Raw genomic sequence first — 20,534 nt, 5'->3', positions numbered from 1 at the left:
AAGATACTTAAATCTGCTGTATACAGCATGGAATTGTCCCCACACTGCCATTAACACAATCTAAATCTCCAGTTCATGCATAATACTCGAGCTTCAGCTGATCAACTATAAATAGAATGGTACAATTTTAACAGGGCTGCAGGAACAGAGACACCCACCAGTGCACATACAAACTTTTGAAGATGGCAACACAAGTTGAGAAGGACATTAAAAAAATGTACATGGGATCCTTCACTTTGAGGTATAGAATACAAAAGAAAGGGTTGTATGCTAAACCATTATAACACCAGTGAGATGAGAGTAGCTGCCATTGACATCAAGGCAGGGTTTGACAGAGTTTGGCATCAAGGAGCCCACATAAAACTGAGGTCAATGGGAATTGGGGGGAAAAAACTTCACTGATGAGGTTCATACCGAGGACAAGGAAGGGGTTGTGGTTGCTGAAGGTCAAACATTTCATTCTCAGGACATTGTTGCAGTTCTTCAGGTTGATGTCCTCGGTCCAACCATCTTCAGCTGCTCCAATGATCTTCCCTCTATCATAAGGTCAGCAGGGGGACTGCTCACTGATCATTGCAGTGTTCATCTGTAATTGTGGGTTGATCTTGGGATTCATAGACTTCTCACTCTAGAAATTATGCTGGAGGCAATGGTCTTTGTTCAAAAATATTTAACCTTCGGAGGCTACAGGCAGAATTTGGTTCGTTAACCACCGGGAGGGCAGTGGAACAGCTCAGAAAGGCGAAGGGGGCAATTTACGAGCACGGCGAGAAGGCCAGCAGGATGCTTGCACAGCAGCTCAGAAAGAGGGAGGCAGCTAGAGAAATAGGGAAGGTTATTGACAGGGATGCAAACTTAGTTGGGGACTCGACTGGGGTGAGCAAGACCGTTCGGGACTTTTGTAGCAGGTTGTATAGGTCGGAACCCCCTGCGGGGCCAGAGGGGATGAGGCACTTCTTGGATGGCCTGACTTTCCCAAAGGTGGATGGGGAGCTGGTCGAAGGGCTGGGGGCCCTAATCGGGCTGGTGGAGATAGTGGAGGGTTTGAAGGCTATGCAGTCGGGTAAGGCCCCGGGACTGGACGGGTACCCAGCCAAGTTCTATAAAAAGTTCTCCGGAATACTGGGGCCGGTGCTGATGAAGGTCTTTAACGAGGCGAAGGTTAAGAGGGGCTCTGCCCCAGACGATGTCACAGGCCATGATCTCGCTCATCCTGAAACGGGACAAGGACCCAGAGCTATGTGGGTCTTACAGGCAGATTTCCTTGCCGAACGTAGATGCCAAACATCTGGCCAAAATCCTGTCCTCCAGGATTGAGGACTGTGTATCGGGCATTATAGTGGAGGATCAGACGGGGTTCCTTAAGGGCAGGCAGTTGGTGGCCAATGTAAGAAGGCTGCTAAACGCGATCATGATGCCCCCAGAAGGTAGGGAGGTTGAGGTAGTGGTCGCGATGGATGAGGAGAAAACCTTGACCGGGTTGAGTGGGATTATTTGCGGGAGGTGCTGGAGCGGTTTGGGTTTGGGAGGGGCTTTATTGACTGAGTTAGGTTGCTCTACCGGGCTCCGGTTGCAAGTGTACGGACAAACAGGATGACTTCGGACTATTTCAAACTGTACCGGGGACGCGACACGGCTGTTTGCGCTGGCGACAGAGCCGCTGGCAATTGCTCAGAGGGCCTCATGGGGCTGGTTCGGGAGGGGATGGGGGGGTGAAGCAAAGAGTCTCGCTGTATGCGGATGACCTACTGTTGTAGGTCTCAGACCCAATGGAGGGGATGGAAAAAATTATGGGAATTCGGCCGGTTTTTGGGGTACAAGCTCAATATGGGGAAGAGCGAGATGTTTGTGGTCCAGGCGAGGGGTCAGGAGTGGCGACTGGGGGAACTGCCGTTTAGAATGGTAGGGGACAGTTTCAGGTACCTGGATATCCAAGTGGTGCGGGATTGGGACCGGCTACATAAATTGAACTTGGCCCGGTTGGTGGATCAGATGAAGGAGGATTTCCAGAGATGGGATGCGCTCCCATTGTCTCTGGCGGGAAGAGTTCAATCGGTAAAAATGACGGTCCTCCAGAGATTCCTATTCGTTTTCCAATGTCTCCCCATCTCATCCTGCGGTCCTTTTTTAAGCGGATCAACAAGATTATTGTGGGCTGTGTGTGGGGGGGGCAAGTCCCCACGAGTGAAAAGGGAGATGCTCGAGCGGAGTTGGGAGGGATGGAGGGCTGGCGCTGCCGAATTTCAGCAATTACTACTGGGCGGCTAACATAGCTATTGTGAGGAGGTGGCTGGTGGTGGTGGTCGGCATGGGTGCGCATGGAGGAGGCTTCTTGTAAGGGCACAAGTCTGGGGGCGTTGGTAACTACGCCTCTGCCGTTCCCACCGGCGCGGTCCAGTGGTGGTGGCGGGCCTGAGAGTCTGGGGGCAGTGGGGGAGACATATGGGAGCAGAGGGGGCATCGGTGTGGTCCCCAATCTGCGATAACCACCGGTTTGCCCCGGGGAGGATGGATGGGGGTTCCGTACTTGGCTGAGAGCGGGGATTGAGAGGATGGGGTTTCTTGTTCTTAGAAGGAAGCTTCCCGAGTATGAGGGCGCTGGAGGAGAAGTTTGCATTGGCTGGGGGAAATGAATTGCGATATTTACAGGTGCGGGACTTTCTGCGGAGGCAGGTGCCAACCTTCCCACTCCTGCCGCTGTGGGGGATTCAGAATAGGGTGGTTTCTGGAGGATGGATAGGAAAGGGGAGCGTCTCGGACATATAAAGAGCTTATGGGGTCGGAGGAGACGCAGACAGAGGAGCTGAAGCATAAATGGGAGGAGGAGCTGGGGGGGAGAAGAGATAGAGGAGGGCCTCTGGGCGGATGCGTTGGAGAGGATCAACGCGACCGCAACATGTGCCAGGCTCAGCCTGATCCAATTTAAGGTCGTTCACCGGGCTCACATGTCAGTGGCCCAGATGAGCAGATACTTTGGGGTGGAGGATAGGTGTGCAAAGTGTGCAGAAGGGCCAGCGAACCATGTCCATATGTTCTGGGCATGTCCAAAACTGAGGGGATTTTGGCAGGGGTTTGCCGACGCCATGTCCGCGGTATTAAATAAGAGGATGGCAATGAGTCCTGAGGTGGCGATTTTTGGAGTGTTGCAGGATCCGGGAATCCAAGAGGAGAAAGAGGCAGATGTTCTGGCCTTTGCTTCCCTGGTAGCCCGGAGGCGCATACTACTAGCATGGAGGGACTCAAAGCCCCCGAAATCGGAGACCTGGCTTTCGGGCATGGCAGGCTTCCTCTGCCTGGAGAAAGTGAAGTTCGCCATGAGAGGGTCTCTGTTAGGGTTCGCCCAGAGGTGGCAACCATTTGCCGACGTTCTCGCAGAGAATTAATCAGCAGCAGAAGGGGAGGGGGGTGTTAGGTTAGCATAGATTAGGGGGGTAAACAATGGTAGGACCTGTGGGAGTGGGAGGTGGTATTTGCACTATGTTAATATTTTCCTTGTCATGTACATTGTTGATTTTGCTGCTGTTACAATGCCAAAGAAATACCTCAATAATAAAAGGATTATTAAAAAAAATATATTTAACCTTGCATGTAAATAAAAGACATAGCTGGACCTATTGTCAGATACACTTCAAACACATGTCCTCTCAGCGACTGGCATCCGACATAGCTGCTGAGCATGTGCATAAGGAGCTATCATTAGAGCTAACCCTTTTCTTTATATGCCCATCTGGTTTCCGTGGAAGGCACTGAACTCCCAGTCAGAGATTTTGCAGGAAGGTGAGATGGCTGGCTGCTCTTGCTTGAAAGAATGAAGCTTGATCAGCTTGCGAAGATTTATACCGCTGTGGAGGGTTTAAAACCTTATACTGTTGCAACAAAGTATGATGTTATGCCTCACCCATGAATGGGTGAAGGATGGGAAATCATAGAATTCCTAAAGTGCAGGAGGCCTTTCAGCTCAACGAGTCTGCACCGATCATCTACCAAGGCCCACTCCCTGCCTTATCCCCATAACCCCACCTAACCTGCATATCTTTGGACACAAAGGGGGCAATATTTAGCATGGCCAATCCACTTAACCTGCACATATTTGGGCTGTGGGAGGAAACCCATACAGACACGGGTCGAGACAGACACAGTCACCCAAGGCTGGAACTGAACGCGGATCTCTGACGCATGAGGCAGTAGCGCTAAGCCCTGTGCCACCGGGCCACCCACTGAGGAATATTCTCCAAAAAATATATTGCCCTAACATTCTAGAAATGTATTTTTCTGGAGGCAGTGGTTCAGCTTCCATAGTCTCTTCAGTGTGAATTTGTTCCTCAGCAGGCCTGAACAGCTCTGGAACTTAACCAGAATGTATGCAGTCTTCAAATTGTAAGGCCAGGTTCAGGATCTCCTCCAGCATCGAATCATCAATATCATCCTCTTCCATACTTTCCCAAAAGAGCAAATTAAGGTCAAGAATGTCATCCTGTGGCTGATCACCTTTATCCTTGGTGCACCGATCTAACTGTTGCATCTAGCCTCACCTTGAGGAGAAATGGAAGATCAAAAATGTCTTTTTGTGGTCATGGAGATGGAGTTCTGTGTATAAAGACTAATTCACAGCATTTGAATCTCTTGAATGGAGATTCCTTTAACAGATTTCTCCTGGTCCTGTAAATAGATTTCCTGAAACGGCAGCAATTCAGGCAGTGCATTTTCGTCCCAACTAAGCAGGGACATGGGAAAATGGCGGTTGGTGCCATTTCAGGGCATATCCCGCATTGCTCCCTCGCTATAATTTCAATTTTATAATGCACAAATTGAACAACTTCAGGCTATTCTTGGGAAATGTCCCTTGCATCTCTGAGAAAAGCCTTTATTCTGCTTGTCTAGCCAGTACAGTTTGCTTAAATCATAGAATCCTACAGTGCAGAAGGAATCAAGTCTGCACCGACCCTCCGAAAGAGCTGCCTACCTAGGCCCACACCCCTGCCCTAGCCCCGTAACCCCACCTAACCTTTTGGACACTAAGGGGCTATTTGGCATAGCCGGTCCACCTAACCTTCACATCTTTAGACTGTGGGAGGAACCCGGAGGAAACTCACGCAAATACAGGGAGAACATGCAAACTCCATGCAGGCAGTCATCGGAGGTCAGAATCGAATCTAGGTCCCTGGCATGTGATATAGCATTGCTAACCATGTAAATCTTCCGGAAATTAAGGGAGATTCTAATCTGAAACGCCAATGACTATTCCATCGCTGATCAGGTCATTTTTAGTGTTCCACACTTACAAATTTGGTCAGACAATACAATTTGTTAAGTGAGTCAGCCCATTCACCCAGTTTTGAACTGTGCTGATTAAATTTCAGCCTATTTTTGCAATGGTTGAAGTATGGAGTCAAGGGTCCAATTACATCTGCATCGGTGGCTGCATTTACGTTCACTCTATCTGGCCAATATGTCATCTGCTATGCTCCCAGCGGTGAATAACAAAGTGCTAACTTCTCTGTATTCAAAAGACCAGAGGCGTTGTGGTACTGGGTAAAACATCTTTGCTAAGTTTGCTATTGCTATTTGCTTGTTATTTGGTAGACAGTGGAAAAGGCAACGAAACTAAAATAGTTGGTTTTTAAGATTAGAAGTCGGTCCTTTGGGATGTGGATAGCACAATAGGTAAAAAACAGCTACTCTTCTCTGACGAGTTTCATAGCTTTAAGTAATCTCAATACAGCCCTCACTAGGCAGAAAATGATATACCAAATGGAATTGGTAGTAAACTAGCAATCAACTTTTACGCTGGCAGGATGTTCCGGTCATTTTATTCATGTGCAGAGAGATTGTGGTGGGGTATTTATGTCTCACTGGCCAGAATTTTGAGTGAGAGCGCGATGGGGAGAGAGAAGATTCTGATCCAAGTTGGCTATGCTCAAGATCCTACCCATGCCTGTGCTGAACTGAGAGTCCATGACCATGGGGTGGTTAAGGGGATTTGAAGGAAAAACCTTTCCGGAAAGCAGAAGGCCCAACTAACCTCAGCCCTTGTACAAATCTCCGAAACAGTCCTCAGACCAAGCGGTTAATAGTCTAAATTTTGATATATTTCTGACGTGTTTTGGGGGTGCAAGTCAACTGAGTACAGAAGAAAATTTGAGTTAAAAAGAGGGGTAGCACAATTTGAGAATTGTGGGCTTGCCCGAAGGGACAGAGGACCCCAAGGCCAATGCAAGACTTCGCTACGAAGTTGGCGGAGCTGATGGGGGAGGGTGAGAGCCCCACCCTGTCCGAGCTAGACCGAGCTCATCGGTCATTAAGGCCGAAGCCCAAAGTGAACGAGCCGCCAAGGGCAGTAATTATCTGCTTCCATAAGTTTTGCATGAAGGAGAAGGTATTAAGCTGGGCGACGCAGAAGCGTGAGGTGCTGTGGGATGGTACTGCAGTTCGGATCTACCAGGACTGGACAGTGGAGTTGACAAGACGAGCGGCGTTTGGGCGAGTGAAGGCGGCTTTGTACAAGTAGGGATGCGATTTGGTGTGGTGTACCCGGCAAAGTTGAGTAACCTATAACGCCAAAGACTTTTATTTTGAGACAGCGGAGGCGGCTGAGGCTTTCGGGAGGGCAGAAGGCTTGGGACAGACGTGAAGAGCGGAACTGGAAGAGAGACTGTGGACTGTGTTTGAGCGGCTGGAAAATGTACAAATGTTACAACTTTCTTTTTACTGATTTGTATTGAAATTTACTTCTCTTTGCATTGTTACAGAGTTCAAGATAATGGCGTTCTGTGTTGCGATGGTTAAATGTTATGTTAGTGAATTGTTGGGGTTGGATTGTTGGGTTTGTTTTGGTGTTTCTTTCTCTGGGACTGGGCGGAAGGGGGCGAGAGGTCTTGGTGGGGGGAGCCACCCGCGCTAGCCAACTAAAGTCAGTTAGTGAACGGGGGTGAGGTGAGAGGACGACTGCGGACGTTGGAGCCTGGACAGCAGGCTTCAATGGGTCTACGAGGCGAGCAAGAGGGGGCGAAGGGATGGATGTTGGGGTATGTTTTTGTAGGGGGGTTCGATGTTAACAATGGACAGGGGCGGGTCAGGCTTATGGGGCAGGGCCCGGTGGTATGGTGATGGTGGATAACAAAGGTTGGGGGGGGGGGGGGGGGGGGGGGTGAGAGACCCCCAGTAAGGATAGTCACATGGAATGTGAGAGGGCTAGGAGGTCCGGTCAAGAGGTTAAGGGTGCTTGCGAATCTTAAAAGTTTGAAAGTCGATGTCGCAATGCTGCAGGAGACTCACTTGAGGGTGAAGGACCAGGTGAGACTTAAAAAGGGCTGGGTTAGCCAAGTGTTTCACTCCGGATTTGATGGAAGGACTCGAGGGTTAGCGGTGCTGGTCAGCAAAAGGGTACGCTTCCAGATGGAGAAGATGGCGACAGATCAGGGGGGTAGATATGTGATTGTGACTGGGGCACTGGAGGGGAGATTAGTGGCGCTGTTAAGTGTATACGGTCCCAATTGGGACGATGTGGGATTCGCGAGGAAGGTGTTTGGGGCTATTCCCGACTTGGGCACGCATGAGCTGATTTAGGGGGGTGGGGGGCTGGAACTTGGTGCAGGAGCTAAGGTTCGACAGATCACGGCCGCGCTCGCTGGTCCAATCAGGGGGGGCGAAGGCGCTGGCTGGGCTAATGGTGGAAATGGGAGGGGTGGACCCTTGGAGGTTCCTGCACCCAAGGGAATGGGAGTATTCGTTTTTCTCAGCGGTCCATAAGGTATACTTGCGGATCGACTTTTTTGTGGTGGGGAAGGCTTTGCTGGCTGGAGTCAAGGGGTCGGAATACTCTGCAATTGCAGTGTCAGATCACGCTCCACATTGGGTGGATACGGTGCTAGAGAAGGGGGCAGCGCAGAGACCGGGGTGGAAACTGGATGTGGGGTTTTTGGGGAACCAAGTATTCGGTGAGAAAATTGAAAAGGTAATTAAGGAGGTGTCGAAGACAGTCGCATGGGAGGCTCTAAAGGCGGTGGTGAGAGGTGAGGTAATTTTGTTTAAGGCCAGGGTGGATAAAGGAGAGGTTGGAGCGGCAGAGGGTAATAGATGAGATGTTGGAGGTAGATAAGGGGTATGCAGTGGATGGGGACCCGGCGAAGCTGGAAAAGAGGAAGGAACTACAGGCGAGCTTCGACCGACTGGCCACCAGGAAGGCGGTGCGCCAACTGAGACGAGCAAGGGGTGCAGTTTATGAACATGGAGATAAGGCAGGTCAGCTCCAGAGGAGGCAGCGACAAGGGAAATTCTTCAGGTGAAGGATACGGCAGGGAAGTTGGTGGTGGCCCCAGTGCTGATTAACAAGGTTTTTGAGGAGTTTTGAGAGGTTGTACAAGTCAGAGCCACTCGGGGGAGACCGTGAGATGCAGGAATTTCTAGATGGGTTGGAGTACCCGAGGCTAGGGGAGGGGGACAGGGCTACATTAGAAGGAGCAATAGTGGAGCAGGAGATAAAGGATGCGATTGGGAGGATGCAGTCGGGGAAGGTGGCAGGACCGGATGGATTTCCGGTGGAATATTATAAAAAAATTTAAGGATAGGTTGGCACCCCTGATGGTGGGAATGTTTGAGGAGGCGATAGGGAAGGGGGTGTTGCCGCAAACCTTGGGGCAGGCATAGATTTCCCGGTTACTAAAAAAAGATAAGGATCCGACGGAGTGTGGGTCGTATCGGCCCATATCACTTCTGAATGTGGACGTAAAAGTGTTGGCGAAGGTACTGGCGGGTAGGCTGGAGGAGTGCCTTCCGAAGGTGATAGGGGAGGATCAGACTGGGTTCGTGAAAGGGAGGCAGCTGTTTTCAAACATTAGGAGGGTTTTGAACGTTGTAATGGCACCGGCGGAAAGAAAGGAAACAGAGGTAGTTGTGGCATTGGACGCCGAGAAGGCGTTTGATCGGGTTGAATGGGGGTACCTGATGGCAGTGCTGGAGCGGTTTGGGATTGGACCAAGGTTTGCGAACTGGGTAAAGCTATGATATAAGGAACCGAAGGCGAGTGTCCGCACAAATAATATCAGTTTGAGATACTTTTATCTCCACCGTGGGACGAGACAGGGATGTCCTATGTCCCCCCCTGCTGTTTGCACTTGCAATTGAGCCGTTGGCCATCTCATTGAGAAGTTCGGGAGCATGGAAAGGAATATTGCGGAGGAATAGAGCATAGGGTGTCCTTAGGGGCAGCACGGTAGTATTGTGGATAGCACAATTGCTTCACAGCTCCAGGGTCCCAGGTTCGATTCTGGCTTGGGACACTGTCTTTGCGGAGTCTGCACATCCTCCCAGTGTGTGCGTGGGTTTCCTCCGGTTTCCTCCCACAGTCCAAAGATGTGCAGGTTAGGTGGATTGGCCATGCTAAATTGCCCTTAGTGTCCAAAATTGCCCTTAATGTTGGGTGCGGTTACTGGGTTATGGGGATAGGGTGGAGGTGTTGACCTTGGGTCGGGTGCTCTTTCCGGGAGCCGGTGCAGACTTGATGGGCCGAATGGCCTCCTTCTGCACTGTAAATTCTATGATATCTATGATATGCCGACGACTTGCTGCTGTATGTGTCGGAGCCGAGTGCGTTGATAGGAGGAATATTGGAGTTACTGCGGGTATTTGGGTCTTCCTTGGGGTACAAGTTGAACCTGGACAAGAGTGAGTACTTTGTGGTGTCTCGGCCGGGGGTGGGGGCGGGGGGCTGCCATTCCGTAGAGCAGGGACTCATTTTAGGTATCTGGGGGTGCAGGTTGTCCGGGAGTGGAGTAGGCTTCGCAGGTACAACATCACTAGTTTGGTGGGGAGAGTGAAAGCCGATCTGGCAAGGTGGGATGGCCTTCCTCTGTCACTGACGGGTCGGGTACAGGCGGTTAAAATGAATGTGTTGCTGCGATTCCTGTTTATTTTTCAATGCCTACCGATTTTCCTGCCAAAGACTATTTTTCAGGGAGATTGAGGGAAGGATTACGTCATTCATATGGGGAGGGAAGGTGGCCAGAGTGAGAAAGGTGCTGCTACAGAGGGGAAGGCAGGCAGGGGATTTGGGTCTCCCTAACTTGTTGTACTACTACTGGGCGGCGAATGTGGACAAAGTGCGGAGCTCGGTCAGAGGGGTTGATTCTCAGTGGGTCAGAATGGAGGAGAGTTTGTGCAGGGGGTCGGGGCGAAAGGCACTTGCAACAGCGCCGCTCCCGATAGCTCCAGGGAAATATTCAGGGAGTCCGGTAATAATAGCTTCATTGAAAATCTGGAGGCAGTTTCGCCAACACTTCGGGTAGGGTTTCGGGTCAAGGGAAATGCCGATTCAAGGGAACCACAGATTTGAGCCAGGGAGGTGGGATGGAAGTTTTCGGAAATGGGAAGAGAAGGGGATTAAGACTCTAAAAGATTTGTTTCTTCGGGGTCGGTTTGCAGGATTGAGGGAGCTGGAAGTGAAGTATGGGCTAGAGCAGGGAGAAGTGTTTAGGTACATGCAGGTTCAGGATTGTGCCAGGAAGGAGGTACAGAGCTTCCCAGAGGAACCGGCCTCCACATTGCTGGAGGAGGTGTTGACGACAAGGGGACTGGAGAAGTGGGCAGTGTCAGCGGTGTACGGAGCTATTTTGGAAGAGGATAAGGCACCACTGGAAGGGATCAAAGCAAAGTGGGAGGAAGAGCTAGGAGAGGTTATAGAGGGGGGGGGGGGGGTCTGGTGTGAGGTGCTCCGGAGAGTGAATGCCTCCACCTCATGTGAGAGGTTGGGCTGATATAGCTGAGGCGATATAGCTCACGAAGGCGAGGATGAGCCGATTTTTTGAAGGAGTAGAGGATGTGTGTGAGCGTTGCGGGAGGAGGGGGGGGGGGGGGCGAATCACGTTCATATGTTTTGGTCCTGTCCAAAGCTAGGGGAGTACTGGAAGGAGGTGTTTAGGGTAATTTCCAAGGTGGTGCGTGTGAAACTGGACCCGGGTCCCCAGGAGGCCATATTCGGGGTGTCGGACCAGCCAGGGTTGGAAATGGGAGCGGAGGCAGATATCATAGCCTTCGCCACGTTGATCGCCCAAAGGCGGATCCTGCTGGGATGGAGAGCAGCCTCTCCACCCAGTGCCCTGGCATGGCAGGGGGACCTGTTGGAATACTTGACCCTTGAGAAGGTTAAGTTCGAACTGAGGTGGAAGCTCGGAGGGGTTCTACAAGTCATGGGCACTATTTATTATGCACTTTCAAGAACTGGATAACATTGAACATTAGTTGGGGGGGGGGGTGGAGGGGGGCTGTGTAGATTAAGGGTGACTACGGGTAATCCCGGATTCCTTTTTGTCATTTGTTTATGTAAACATGCGGGCTGATGTTTGGGGGTTGGTGGGCAGATGGGATCGTTGTTATTATGGGGATTGACATATCTTGCTGATTATTCCTTATTGTTGATGGGTGTAAATGTGGGAGAAAATGTGAAAAAGGAGAATAAAAAAATTACTTTTTTTTTTTAAAAAGAGGGTAAACCCAGCCAGTACAGGCCAATCAGCCTAACCTTGCTGGTGGAAAACCTAATATTTGAGACAATTATTTGGGACAAGATTAATTGGCAGAGGGAAAGTATGAACTAATTAACAAGTATCAGCACCAATTTGTTAAAAGGAAAGTCATGTTTGACCATCTTCCTCAAGTTCTTTGATGAAGTGATGGAGAAGACTGACAAGGCTGTTCAGTTGATGTTGTGTATACAGATTTCCAAAAGGCGTTTGACAAAGTATCACATTAAGAGATCTTCAAACAAAAATGAAGCCCATGGGGAAATGGAGCAGTGACATGTACAACACATGTTTATATAATGCTTTTAACATAATAAAACACCCCAAAGCACAGAAGCGTTCAAGGTAAAATGAAACACTGCTCCACTTAAGGCAATATTAGGTCAAATGATCAAAGCTTTGTCAATAAAGTACATTTCAAGGAGTGTCTTCATGGAAGAAAGCGAGGGTCTGGGAGGGAATTCCAGAACTTAGGGCCCTGACGTCTGCACACAGCCAACAAAGGTGAGCAATTAAAATCAAGGATATTCAACAGCATGGATACAAATTGGTTGGGGCAGAAAGCAGAGTAATGTAGACAATTGTTTTTCCAGATTAGAGGGAAGTACACAATGATTTACCCCAGGGGTCAGTATTAGGTTCACGGATATACAAGGCATCATTACAAAGTTTAAAGATGAATCAAAATTCAGAAATGTGGCAAACAGTGAGGGAAAGATTGGACCGTAGGGTGGACTCAAGACTGTTAAAATTGATAGACACATTGCAAGTAAAACGTAATGTTTTGAAGTGATACTTTTTTGTAGAAAGAATGAGGCGAGAAAATAGGAACTAAATGGTACCATCTTAAGGAGTGCAGGAACAGAGAGTTGGGGGTGATTGTATATGCATCTTTGATAATGGCAAGATAAGTCAAAAAGATTGTTGGAAAACATAGGATCCTTGAATTTTGTTCATAGAGGAATAGAATAAAACAGCAAGTAGGTTATACTGAATATTTATAAATACACTAATTAGTACTCAGACTTTGTTTGGAGTACTACATTCAATTCTGAGCACCGCACTTTAGGATGTTAAGGTAAGAAAGGATGCATAAAATATTTACTACAATCAAACCAGAAATACATCTGAAAATTTTTCATATGGCGGGCCACTCAAAAGGGCCTTAAATAGGGGTACGGGTGGGCTTCCCACCCGATGCACTGCCCGCATCATCATAAAATTACATCCATATCAGGGCAGATGGAATCCTGTCCATGCCCCCGCCCCCCCCCACCAACCAACCTCAAAACCTGCCTGGGAAACGTCAAATTCAGGCCATGGATTTAAATTACATGGAGAAACTGAAGTTCTCCTTTAAGTAAAGTCAAAAGGAGAATTCATAGAGATGTTCAAAGTCATGAATGGTTTTAGAGTGTAAGCAAGGAGAAACTGTTTCCAGTCGCAGAACGTTTGATGACCAAAGAACACAGATTTAAGATAACTGACAAAAGTATCAGGGGCAACATGAGGAAGCAGTTAGTTGTTGTGATCTGCCTGAAAGCATGATAGAAGCATATTCATTTTTAAAAATGTTTTAAACAAGATGATTGGGAATGTAGAGCAAGGGAGTGAGATGCTACACCAAGAACAGTTGGCAAGTTCACGCTGGCCAAATGGTCTATTATTATCATTGTAGAGTTTATTTCCTGCCAAATTTACAAATAATGGGTTGACTTGGCACAGATGATCTGGAAATTAAAACAAGAAATCTTAATGCTCATGGTGCAGAGAACAAAGAACAAAGAAAAGTACAGCACAGGAACAGGCCCTTCGGCCCTCCAAGCCCATGCCGACCATGTTGCCTGACTAAACTACAATCTTCCACACTTCCTGGATCCGTATCCCTCTATTCCCATCCTATTCATGGATTTGTCAAGATGCCCCTTAAATGTCACTATCGTCTCTGCAGGCGAGGAAGATTTATTTTGTAAGGGTTTAGCAGTCAATCAGCTTTACAAACAATGCAAATTTACACAGAATTGCATAGAATATGCAACATAGAAACCCACCATTTGACTACAAAATCCATGCCAGCGTTTATTCCCCACTCAAATCCCCACCCATCCTTTCTCATCCAACAAAAAGTAAAACCTTCCATCCCCATCCCCCCTCGTATGCTTCCCATCAAATACATTTCTATAGTTGCCTCAACTACTGCCTCTGATAGCAAGTTCCATTTCATTATCACTTTCCAAATAATCATAACAAGTCATTTTAGGAAAAAATACAGAATTTAGAATTTGCATTGCAGCCTCAGAAAGCCCCCCGCCCACCAGTATCAGAAACAGTTACCTGGTTCCTATTTTAACTAGAAAAACGTTTCAAGTATATTAATAATTTAAGATGGGTCCAATGTCAGAAGCATCTGACTTTTCCCTTCCCTTTATGTAATACTGAACACAAAAAATTCTGAATACCTAATAGACTCAGTGTCAATATGTACAGGCGCTATCCTCTCCAGGAGAAATTTCACCATTTCCAGAAATGGATTTGTGGGCTGTTTAGGGTTGCTTAGTTTTCGTGTTATTTCACGCTGTACAAAAACAAACAAATAGTCAGTCACATGGAGAAATTGCATTGTTTGAAATGTTTATTCCATTCTAATATAAACATGTATTTCAGCAATTACCACACATCCTTCTGCTTGTTTGCACGAACAGTTTGGACTAACGAGCACATCGAGGTGGGACCGGATTCGTTCATCCTCTTCTAAAAATTGATCAAATTTCTTCATGAAGTCCTGGGCCTTTCCTGGATCAGGTAGGTTTTCTGACAGCAGAACATTGTATTGAGCACAACTTCTTGATAGAGTAATTGAATTGTGTATTCTTTGAAGTACAATGGTTTCTACCAGTTTTTCATGCTATATAATGAATGCTACATTTTATACAACGCAGGTAGTAAACATAATATAAAATAGTACTTACTGGCAATTATCATCACTTTTGAGAATATGGCTTTGTCAGTGGGATCAGACTAGTAAACACAAAATAGATTTTATTACATTTACACGCAATTACATTTAGTAACTGCAGATCAAATGTCCAAATCTTCATCATATTTTTCAGCAATTAACAAATAAACTAGCTGTGCCCCCATTTTCAGTTGCTGGAATGGCACATTTCAATAAAAAGAGCTGAGTTATGGAAGGTATATCATTCCTCCATATGGGAACAATGGGCAAGAGTTGTGGGAGTAAGGTATCAACGTTCAGGAGACGAACATAAAAGACACAGAAAGGTGCATCAACCGCAGCTATTTTTGTATATTTGCTCCAGTGATCATTAGTTAATGATTTCAAAAATGAAAATCTGTAACTTAAACATCTTTGACTCAAACACAAATCTGAGAAATTCAAGATAAGACATCAATAGCATGCTGTGAAAAGAAATAGCAAGCTGCCCAAGTAAGCATACTGGAATCTCATATTTGTGACATCAACAAGCCTCCCTCCACCATTATGCCTTCACTGAACTTGAACTTCACCTGCCTTAGCCTATCTTCTGATGCAAGCCTCATTTATGCCTTTGTTACCTCTAGCTTTCACCATTCGAATGCATTTCTGGCTGAACTTCCACATTCGACTCTGATCCAAAATGCAACTGCCAGTTTATTTATCATCATCAAGTCTTTATCACCACCAAGTCCTGTTCACTTTTCACCTTTGCTCACTGACTCCCAGTCTGGGTTTTAAAATTCTCAATCTTGATTACAAAACCTCCATGCCTTGCCCCTCCCTGTGCAATCCCCTCCAGCCCCACAACTCTCAGATATCTGGCTTCTTGGGCATCCCGGATTTAATCACTCCTCCGTTGGTGGTCGCACCTTCAATTACCCAGACCTGAAGCTCTGGAAAACCCTCCTTAAACCTTCACACCTCTTTATTTGGCTTTCCTCCTTTAAAAACATGCCTTAAAGCCCACCACTTTGACCAAGTTTTTGGTTGTGACCCAGATGGTTTGATGTCATTTTTGTTTTATAATCCTCCTGTCAAGCATTTTGGAATATTTTATGATATTTTATTTCATTAAGCTATATAAATTGTTGTAAAAATGTGTTGATGAGCCTATCCTGCAATTTAAACAGGTAGTCTCCAAGTTGGGAATTCAAAGACACTGACACAGCAAAGCGAAGTATGGCAGCAATGTATATCAGAATCAGATATATGGCTTTGGTGAGAGATTTTCAATAGCACTGTTGTTCTTGTTTTAGCAGTAAAGTTCTTAAGAGGAGGTACTGTTGAGTGGTGCTTTGTTACTGCAATACATTAATGAAAGAGGATGTAGAGTTCATATCAGGGGCAGGATCATGCAAACTGCACTCAGTTAATGAAAAACTGTGCAATGAGCTCCAGGGAGCACTTGTTGAAACCAGATTTGATACTGGACAGGAATCACACTTCAGGTTACATTTAATACAAGCAATGAGACTGGCATTGCCAGATTCTCTCATACCAAAATTCCTTTGCCTCCAAATGGAATTAAGTAAATCTCTCAACATTGTTAAGGTTTGCTAAAAACTGCGCCATATTACAACTGTATTTACTATCATTCGCCATCATTTCCCCCTGCATTTCGGTTATTCTTAATTCTGCTTTTATTCATCATTTCGCTTTTGCCTATATACAAGAGTTTTAGATTGATGTCACCTTGCAATTTCCCCAATTTCCATTGAATGTGGCTGGATTTGGGGTGGCAGTGCTAAGACAGGACAGTGGCAGAGGTTTTGGGTACAGCTCACAAGTAGATATCTGTTGTCAGCACAAATTTTCAGAATGATTGGTCAGTCCATTAAAGCCTTTGTGCAGTTTGTGTCAATGGTGTACAGGCACCAAGCACATTTATGGACACCTGTCAAGTTCATTTGCAATAGCCTCATTCAGAACAAGTTGAAACTACAGAGATATCACAAATTCATTAATGAAATCAACCAAACTAATGGCAATGCAAATTATCAGTTAATTCTTATTTCTTGGCTGAAATTTAAAATACTGTATGAACATAAAGATGTTGTGAAAACACCAGAGAGAACACCTCACAAAACAGATGTCCAACTTCTTTTATGTCAATCAGCACTTTGGAAACTTTGCTAAGTCCCAACAGGAAGCTTGGATGGACACAATTCCTAATTGATTATTGATATGTCTATCCACAATTAATCAGACAGGCTTCCAACCCCTTCAGCTGCTTTGTAAGTTTTCAGCTAAACAAATAACGAGAGAATGTCAGTGACAAACAAAGATTTGCCAGAGGAGGGTCTTCATTGACAAATACCAAAATAAAATGCAAATTTCCCTCAGCCAGAATAATATCCTGGATGATATCAGACAAACTGTACTACATTCAACTTGCACGGTATTTTACTGGGGAAATTAAGACCACCCAGTTTTTAAAGTGAAAAAACATAGTTGTCTGAAAACAGGGATGGAATTTATCCTACATGCATAAAACAAACATTCTGCTAGCAACAATAGGCTAAATGGCTCAGAGGAACCTCATTGCGAGACTTTAGATGAAGACAAGTGGAAAGAACACATCTGAAGAATAGCATCTCGAAATTTTATGTTCCAGAAATTTTCAATGTGCTGCTCTGGAGATGACTTGATGGATTTTTTTTGATAATGAAAATTGAGTCACATGTGCCATCTCTTGCTCAATTTCATTCAACACCTTGGAACCAACACACTAAATGGATAAAAGTCATAACAGTCCAAATCCTTCAATCAAAATCATAAAAATCACCGTCATCCCAAACTGCAAGATTTGCACATACTGCTAATGCCACTGCACTTCAATTCTATTACATGTGCAAAAAGCAGAAAAATGCTGTACTTGCTTTTGGTTGTTTGTGCAGATCAAGTAAGTCACGTACATGATGCCTCAGCATATTTTGACACTTCCACATTTCATTTAACGCTCTATTAAAGATCAAAACAAAAACAACATTAAATAGTTTACTTCAATTAAACAATTGGTACAATTCAGTCAACCTTATTTTCATGATCAGAACACTAAAAAGAAATACACAGAAGGGACAAGAAACTCCAAGAAAGATCTTTGGTATATTCAACCCATTCAATTCAGACTTGGTGTCTAATTATTTGGTTATCTCCATTTGCATAATCCTTGCAAACTACAACCTCATCTCCAATTTCTCTTTCGCTCCCAAGCTCGAGCACGTTGTTGCCTCCAAAGTCGACATCTACCTTCCCTGTAACCCTAAGTGAATCTGTCCAATCAGGTTCTTGCATCCGTCACAGCACTGAAATACTATACCCAAACTCTTAAATGACATGTGATTGCAACCATCGTGCAATATCCCTCCTCATCCTTCTCAACTTTAGTGCACGGAGATGGTCAAGCACACTCTCCTCCTCTGTTGTTCAGCTGAATGGATTACCCTCACTTGGTTTCATTTTTGCTCATCAGATTGTAACCATAGCATCGCTGGCCATGGTTTCTCCTCCAACTCTGGCACTGCTAACTTGAGTTCCCCCAAGGGTCCATCATTAACTCCCTTCAAATCCTCACATAGTTGCTGCCGTGTGAAAGATTTGGCAGCAGTTGACAACATCTAGTTCTACCTGGAACCATCTTTCTCCATCCTTCCACTGTGTGTTGTTAGCCTTCTGGTCCAGTCCTTTATGAGCCACTATTTCACCCAATTAAATACAAAGGAGACTGCAGCCTTTTGACCCTGCCACCAACTGCCCCCTCACTACTAATTCCCTTCCTTTACCCAGCCAGTTTAAAGTTGAACTGAACTTCTAACTCCATTCCCCCTCCCATCACAAATACTTCCAAATCTACATTAGCCATGCCACCGATGACCAATTCACCTGCTGCTTAAACATTCCTCCAAGTCTAGCTCATCATCAGAATTAACTATGTTAATTCTCTCCTTAATTAATTTCATCCCAGACATTGCTGCCCATACGTTATTCTGCACCAAGTATTGTTCAACCACTATATCCCGATATATGCCGACCTATATTGGCTCTCCTGTCCCACAACATCTCCCAGTTAAAGTTTTCATGGACTCATGCCTTCCCATCTCTGTACCATCCTCCATGCAAAAAGTCCGAATTCCCTTTTGGACAGACGTGCCTTCAGATCTTTAGGCCCCAGACTAGAATTCCTTCCTTAAACCTCTCCTCTTCTTTCAAACCCTCCTTAAAATCTAACTCCTTCTTGAGCTTTCAGCTGTTTGAGTTGTGTTATGGGCCAGGGTTTAGAGAACCCCAAAGTGTATCATGGAGTTCACCTGATCCACAACTTTTAATAGATTGTGGTTATGGGGAGCACACGGCCCACTCTACAGGTGTGGTACAGCAGAAATGGAAAAGTATGTTTTAAAAGCAAAACAATGTTTATTCTATGAACTCAAGTTAACCTTTTTAAAACATAGTGAACATCTTAGCAAACATCAATTCAAATACAACCCCCAAAGAATACATCACAAAGTAATCCTTTAAGCTTCCTTTTAATATCCATAAGACTTCAAAAAAACCTTTAAAACACAAAGATCAGGTTTAAATTCACTATTGAGAGCAGTTATTAGTTTTAAATCACCAAAGGATCGTTTTACAGTCTTTAGATTACAGAGAGAGACTGATGCCCCTTCTGGCTGTGACTGCAGCTATCCAGCTCCGTAAACGAAACTAAAATACACCCTGCAGCAAACAGCCTAAAACGAAAGTAAAAAGCTGACAGACAGCCCAGCTCCACCCACACTCTGACATCACTGATAAACACCCATTTCTTAAAGGTACATGTTTTAAACACCCATTTCTTAAAGGTACTCTCACATGACAGTAGGTATACAAACACAGGACAGCCATACAAAAAATAAAAAGGGAATTAGTCCCTTGGTCGTAAAGAACTCGAGTAATGCTAAACTTAAAAAAGACCTCTGCTAAGGCTTTTCACCTTGCAGTCATTAGGACAGATGCAAGCATGTCAAATTTCAAAAGGGAACAATTTATACTGCAGAAGAAAATGGTTGTGCTGATTTGTTGGCAAGACAGCCTTTACTGATTAAGATTTTGCCATGGTGAATGCACCCAAGGGAGCTACTGTCCCCCATTCTCCTGTTCAGTCCAAAAAAGTGCAACATCTGGACGTAGTCTTCTTCATTTGCAGAGGACAGATCCCTGCTTTATGTATATTCCTGCATATGTATATTTATGGTTTCTAGCAAACATAAGTGAGAGTCATATTGAGAGCCTGGCTGAAAATCTTAAATTGGCATTATTGTAATTCTTAGTCTAACCAGAATAATTTAGCACATGTTGACCAATCACAGAATTACATGTAATGTTAGACATTATGCTCTGAATTTCAACCACAGGGTGGTAGGGTACGGTCAGTACTCTGCCAATTACCAACAAAGGAACATGCTGTTTGATATGATCCACCACCAGTTAGGTTGTACAGCCTATATACCTGGCATTGCACCCGCACTTTCTTATACCACATTACTCGTGTGTGGTGCCACTGCATAACAGCAGCAGGAAATGGCAAGTGTCACCTGTTGCTCAAAGTTTTGAGATACCTTGCCCTTCCAGGGTAATTAGAGATAAACTGGCACTTTTCAGGTTCATGTGGAGACCTGTCCTCTGCAGGTAAAAAGGAATATTTTTAAATAAACAAAAGCACGGAGGAACTAGCTCCTAGTGCATTTGTCACGGCAACTTCTTGACCGATAACAGCCAACCTGCCAACCAATCAGCATCCCTTCTTTCATGCAGCATAGATTATTTCTCCCTTGGAAATTTAGCAACCTTGCATTTGTCCTGTTGAGTGCAAAACAAAAAGCTTCAACAGCATGTGAGACAAGCTGCTTGGGAAACCAAAACTACTGACACAAGTAGCACTTTCCCATTTACCACCACCTTCTGTCAGCTGATACCAAACGAATAATCAGCATTATCAAGTGTTATTGCAACATTGATAAATATTTTCATCTGTAACCAGT

General features: G+C 45.6%; 1 protein-coding gene across 3 annotated transcripts in view; it reads right to left on the bottom strand.

Moving 5' to 3' along the window:
- The window catches only part of pds5b (PDS5 cohesin associated factor B), a 289,329-nt gene that overhangs the window by 86,061 nt on the left and 182,734 nt on the right, over positions 1 to 20,534 (bottom strand). For all 3 annotated transcript variants that reach the window (XM_072477000.1, XM_072477001.1, XM_072477002.1), the window contains exons 14-17: positions 17,394 to 17,475; positions 14,486 to 14,534; positions 14,188 to 14,327; positions 13,976 to 14,091 (exon numbers count right to left, since the gene is read on the bottom strand). In XM_072477000.1, the coding sequence (XP_072333101.1) occupies positions 13,976 to 14,091; positions 14,188 to 14,327; positions 14,486 to 14,534; positions 17,394 to 17,475 (387 nt within the window). The remainder of the gene's footprint in view (positions 1 to 13,975; positions 14,092 to 14,187; positions 14,328 to 14,485; positions 14,535 to 17,393; positions 17,476 to 20,534) is intronic.

The sequence above is a fragment of the Scyliorhinus torazame genome, chromosome 15 (genome assembly GCF_047496885.1).
Source record: "Scyliorhinus torazame isolate Kashiwa2021f chromosome 15, sScyTor2.1, whole genome shotgun sequence".
Lineage (NCBI taxonomy): Eukaryota > Metazoa > Chordata > Chondrichthyes > Carcharhiniformes > Scyliorhinidae > Scyliorhinus > Scyliorhinus torazame.
The sequence above is the reverse complement of the archived record's forward strand: the minus strand, read 5'-3'. Positions and strand labels throughout refer to the sequence as shown.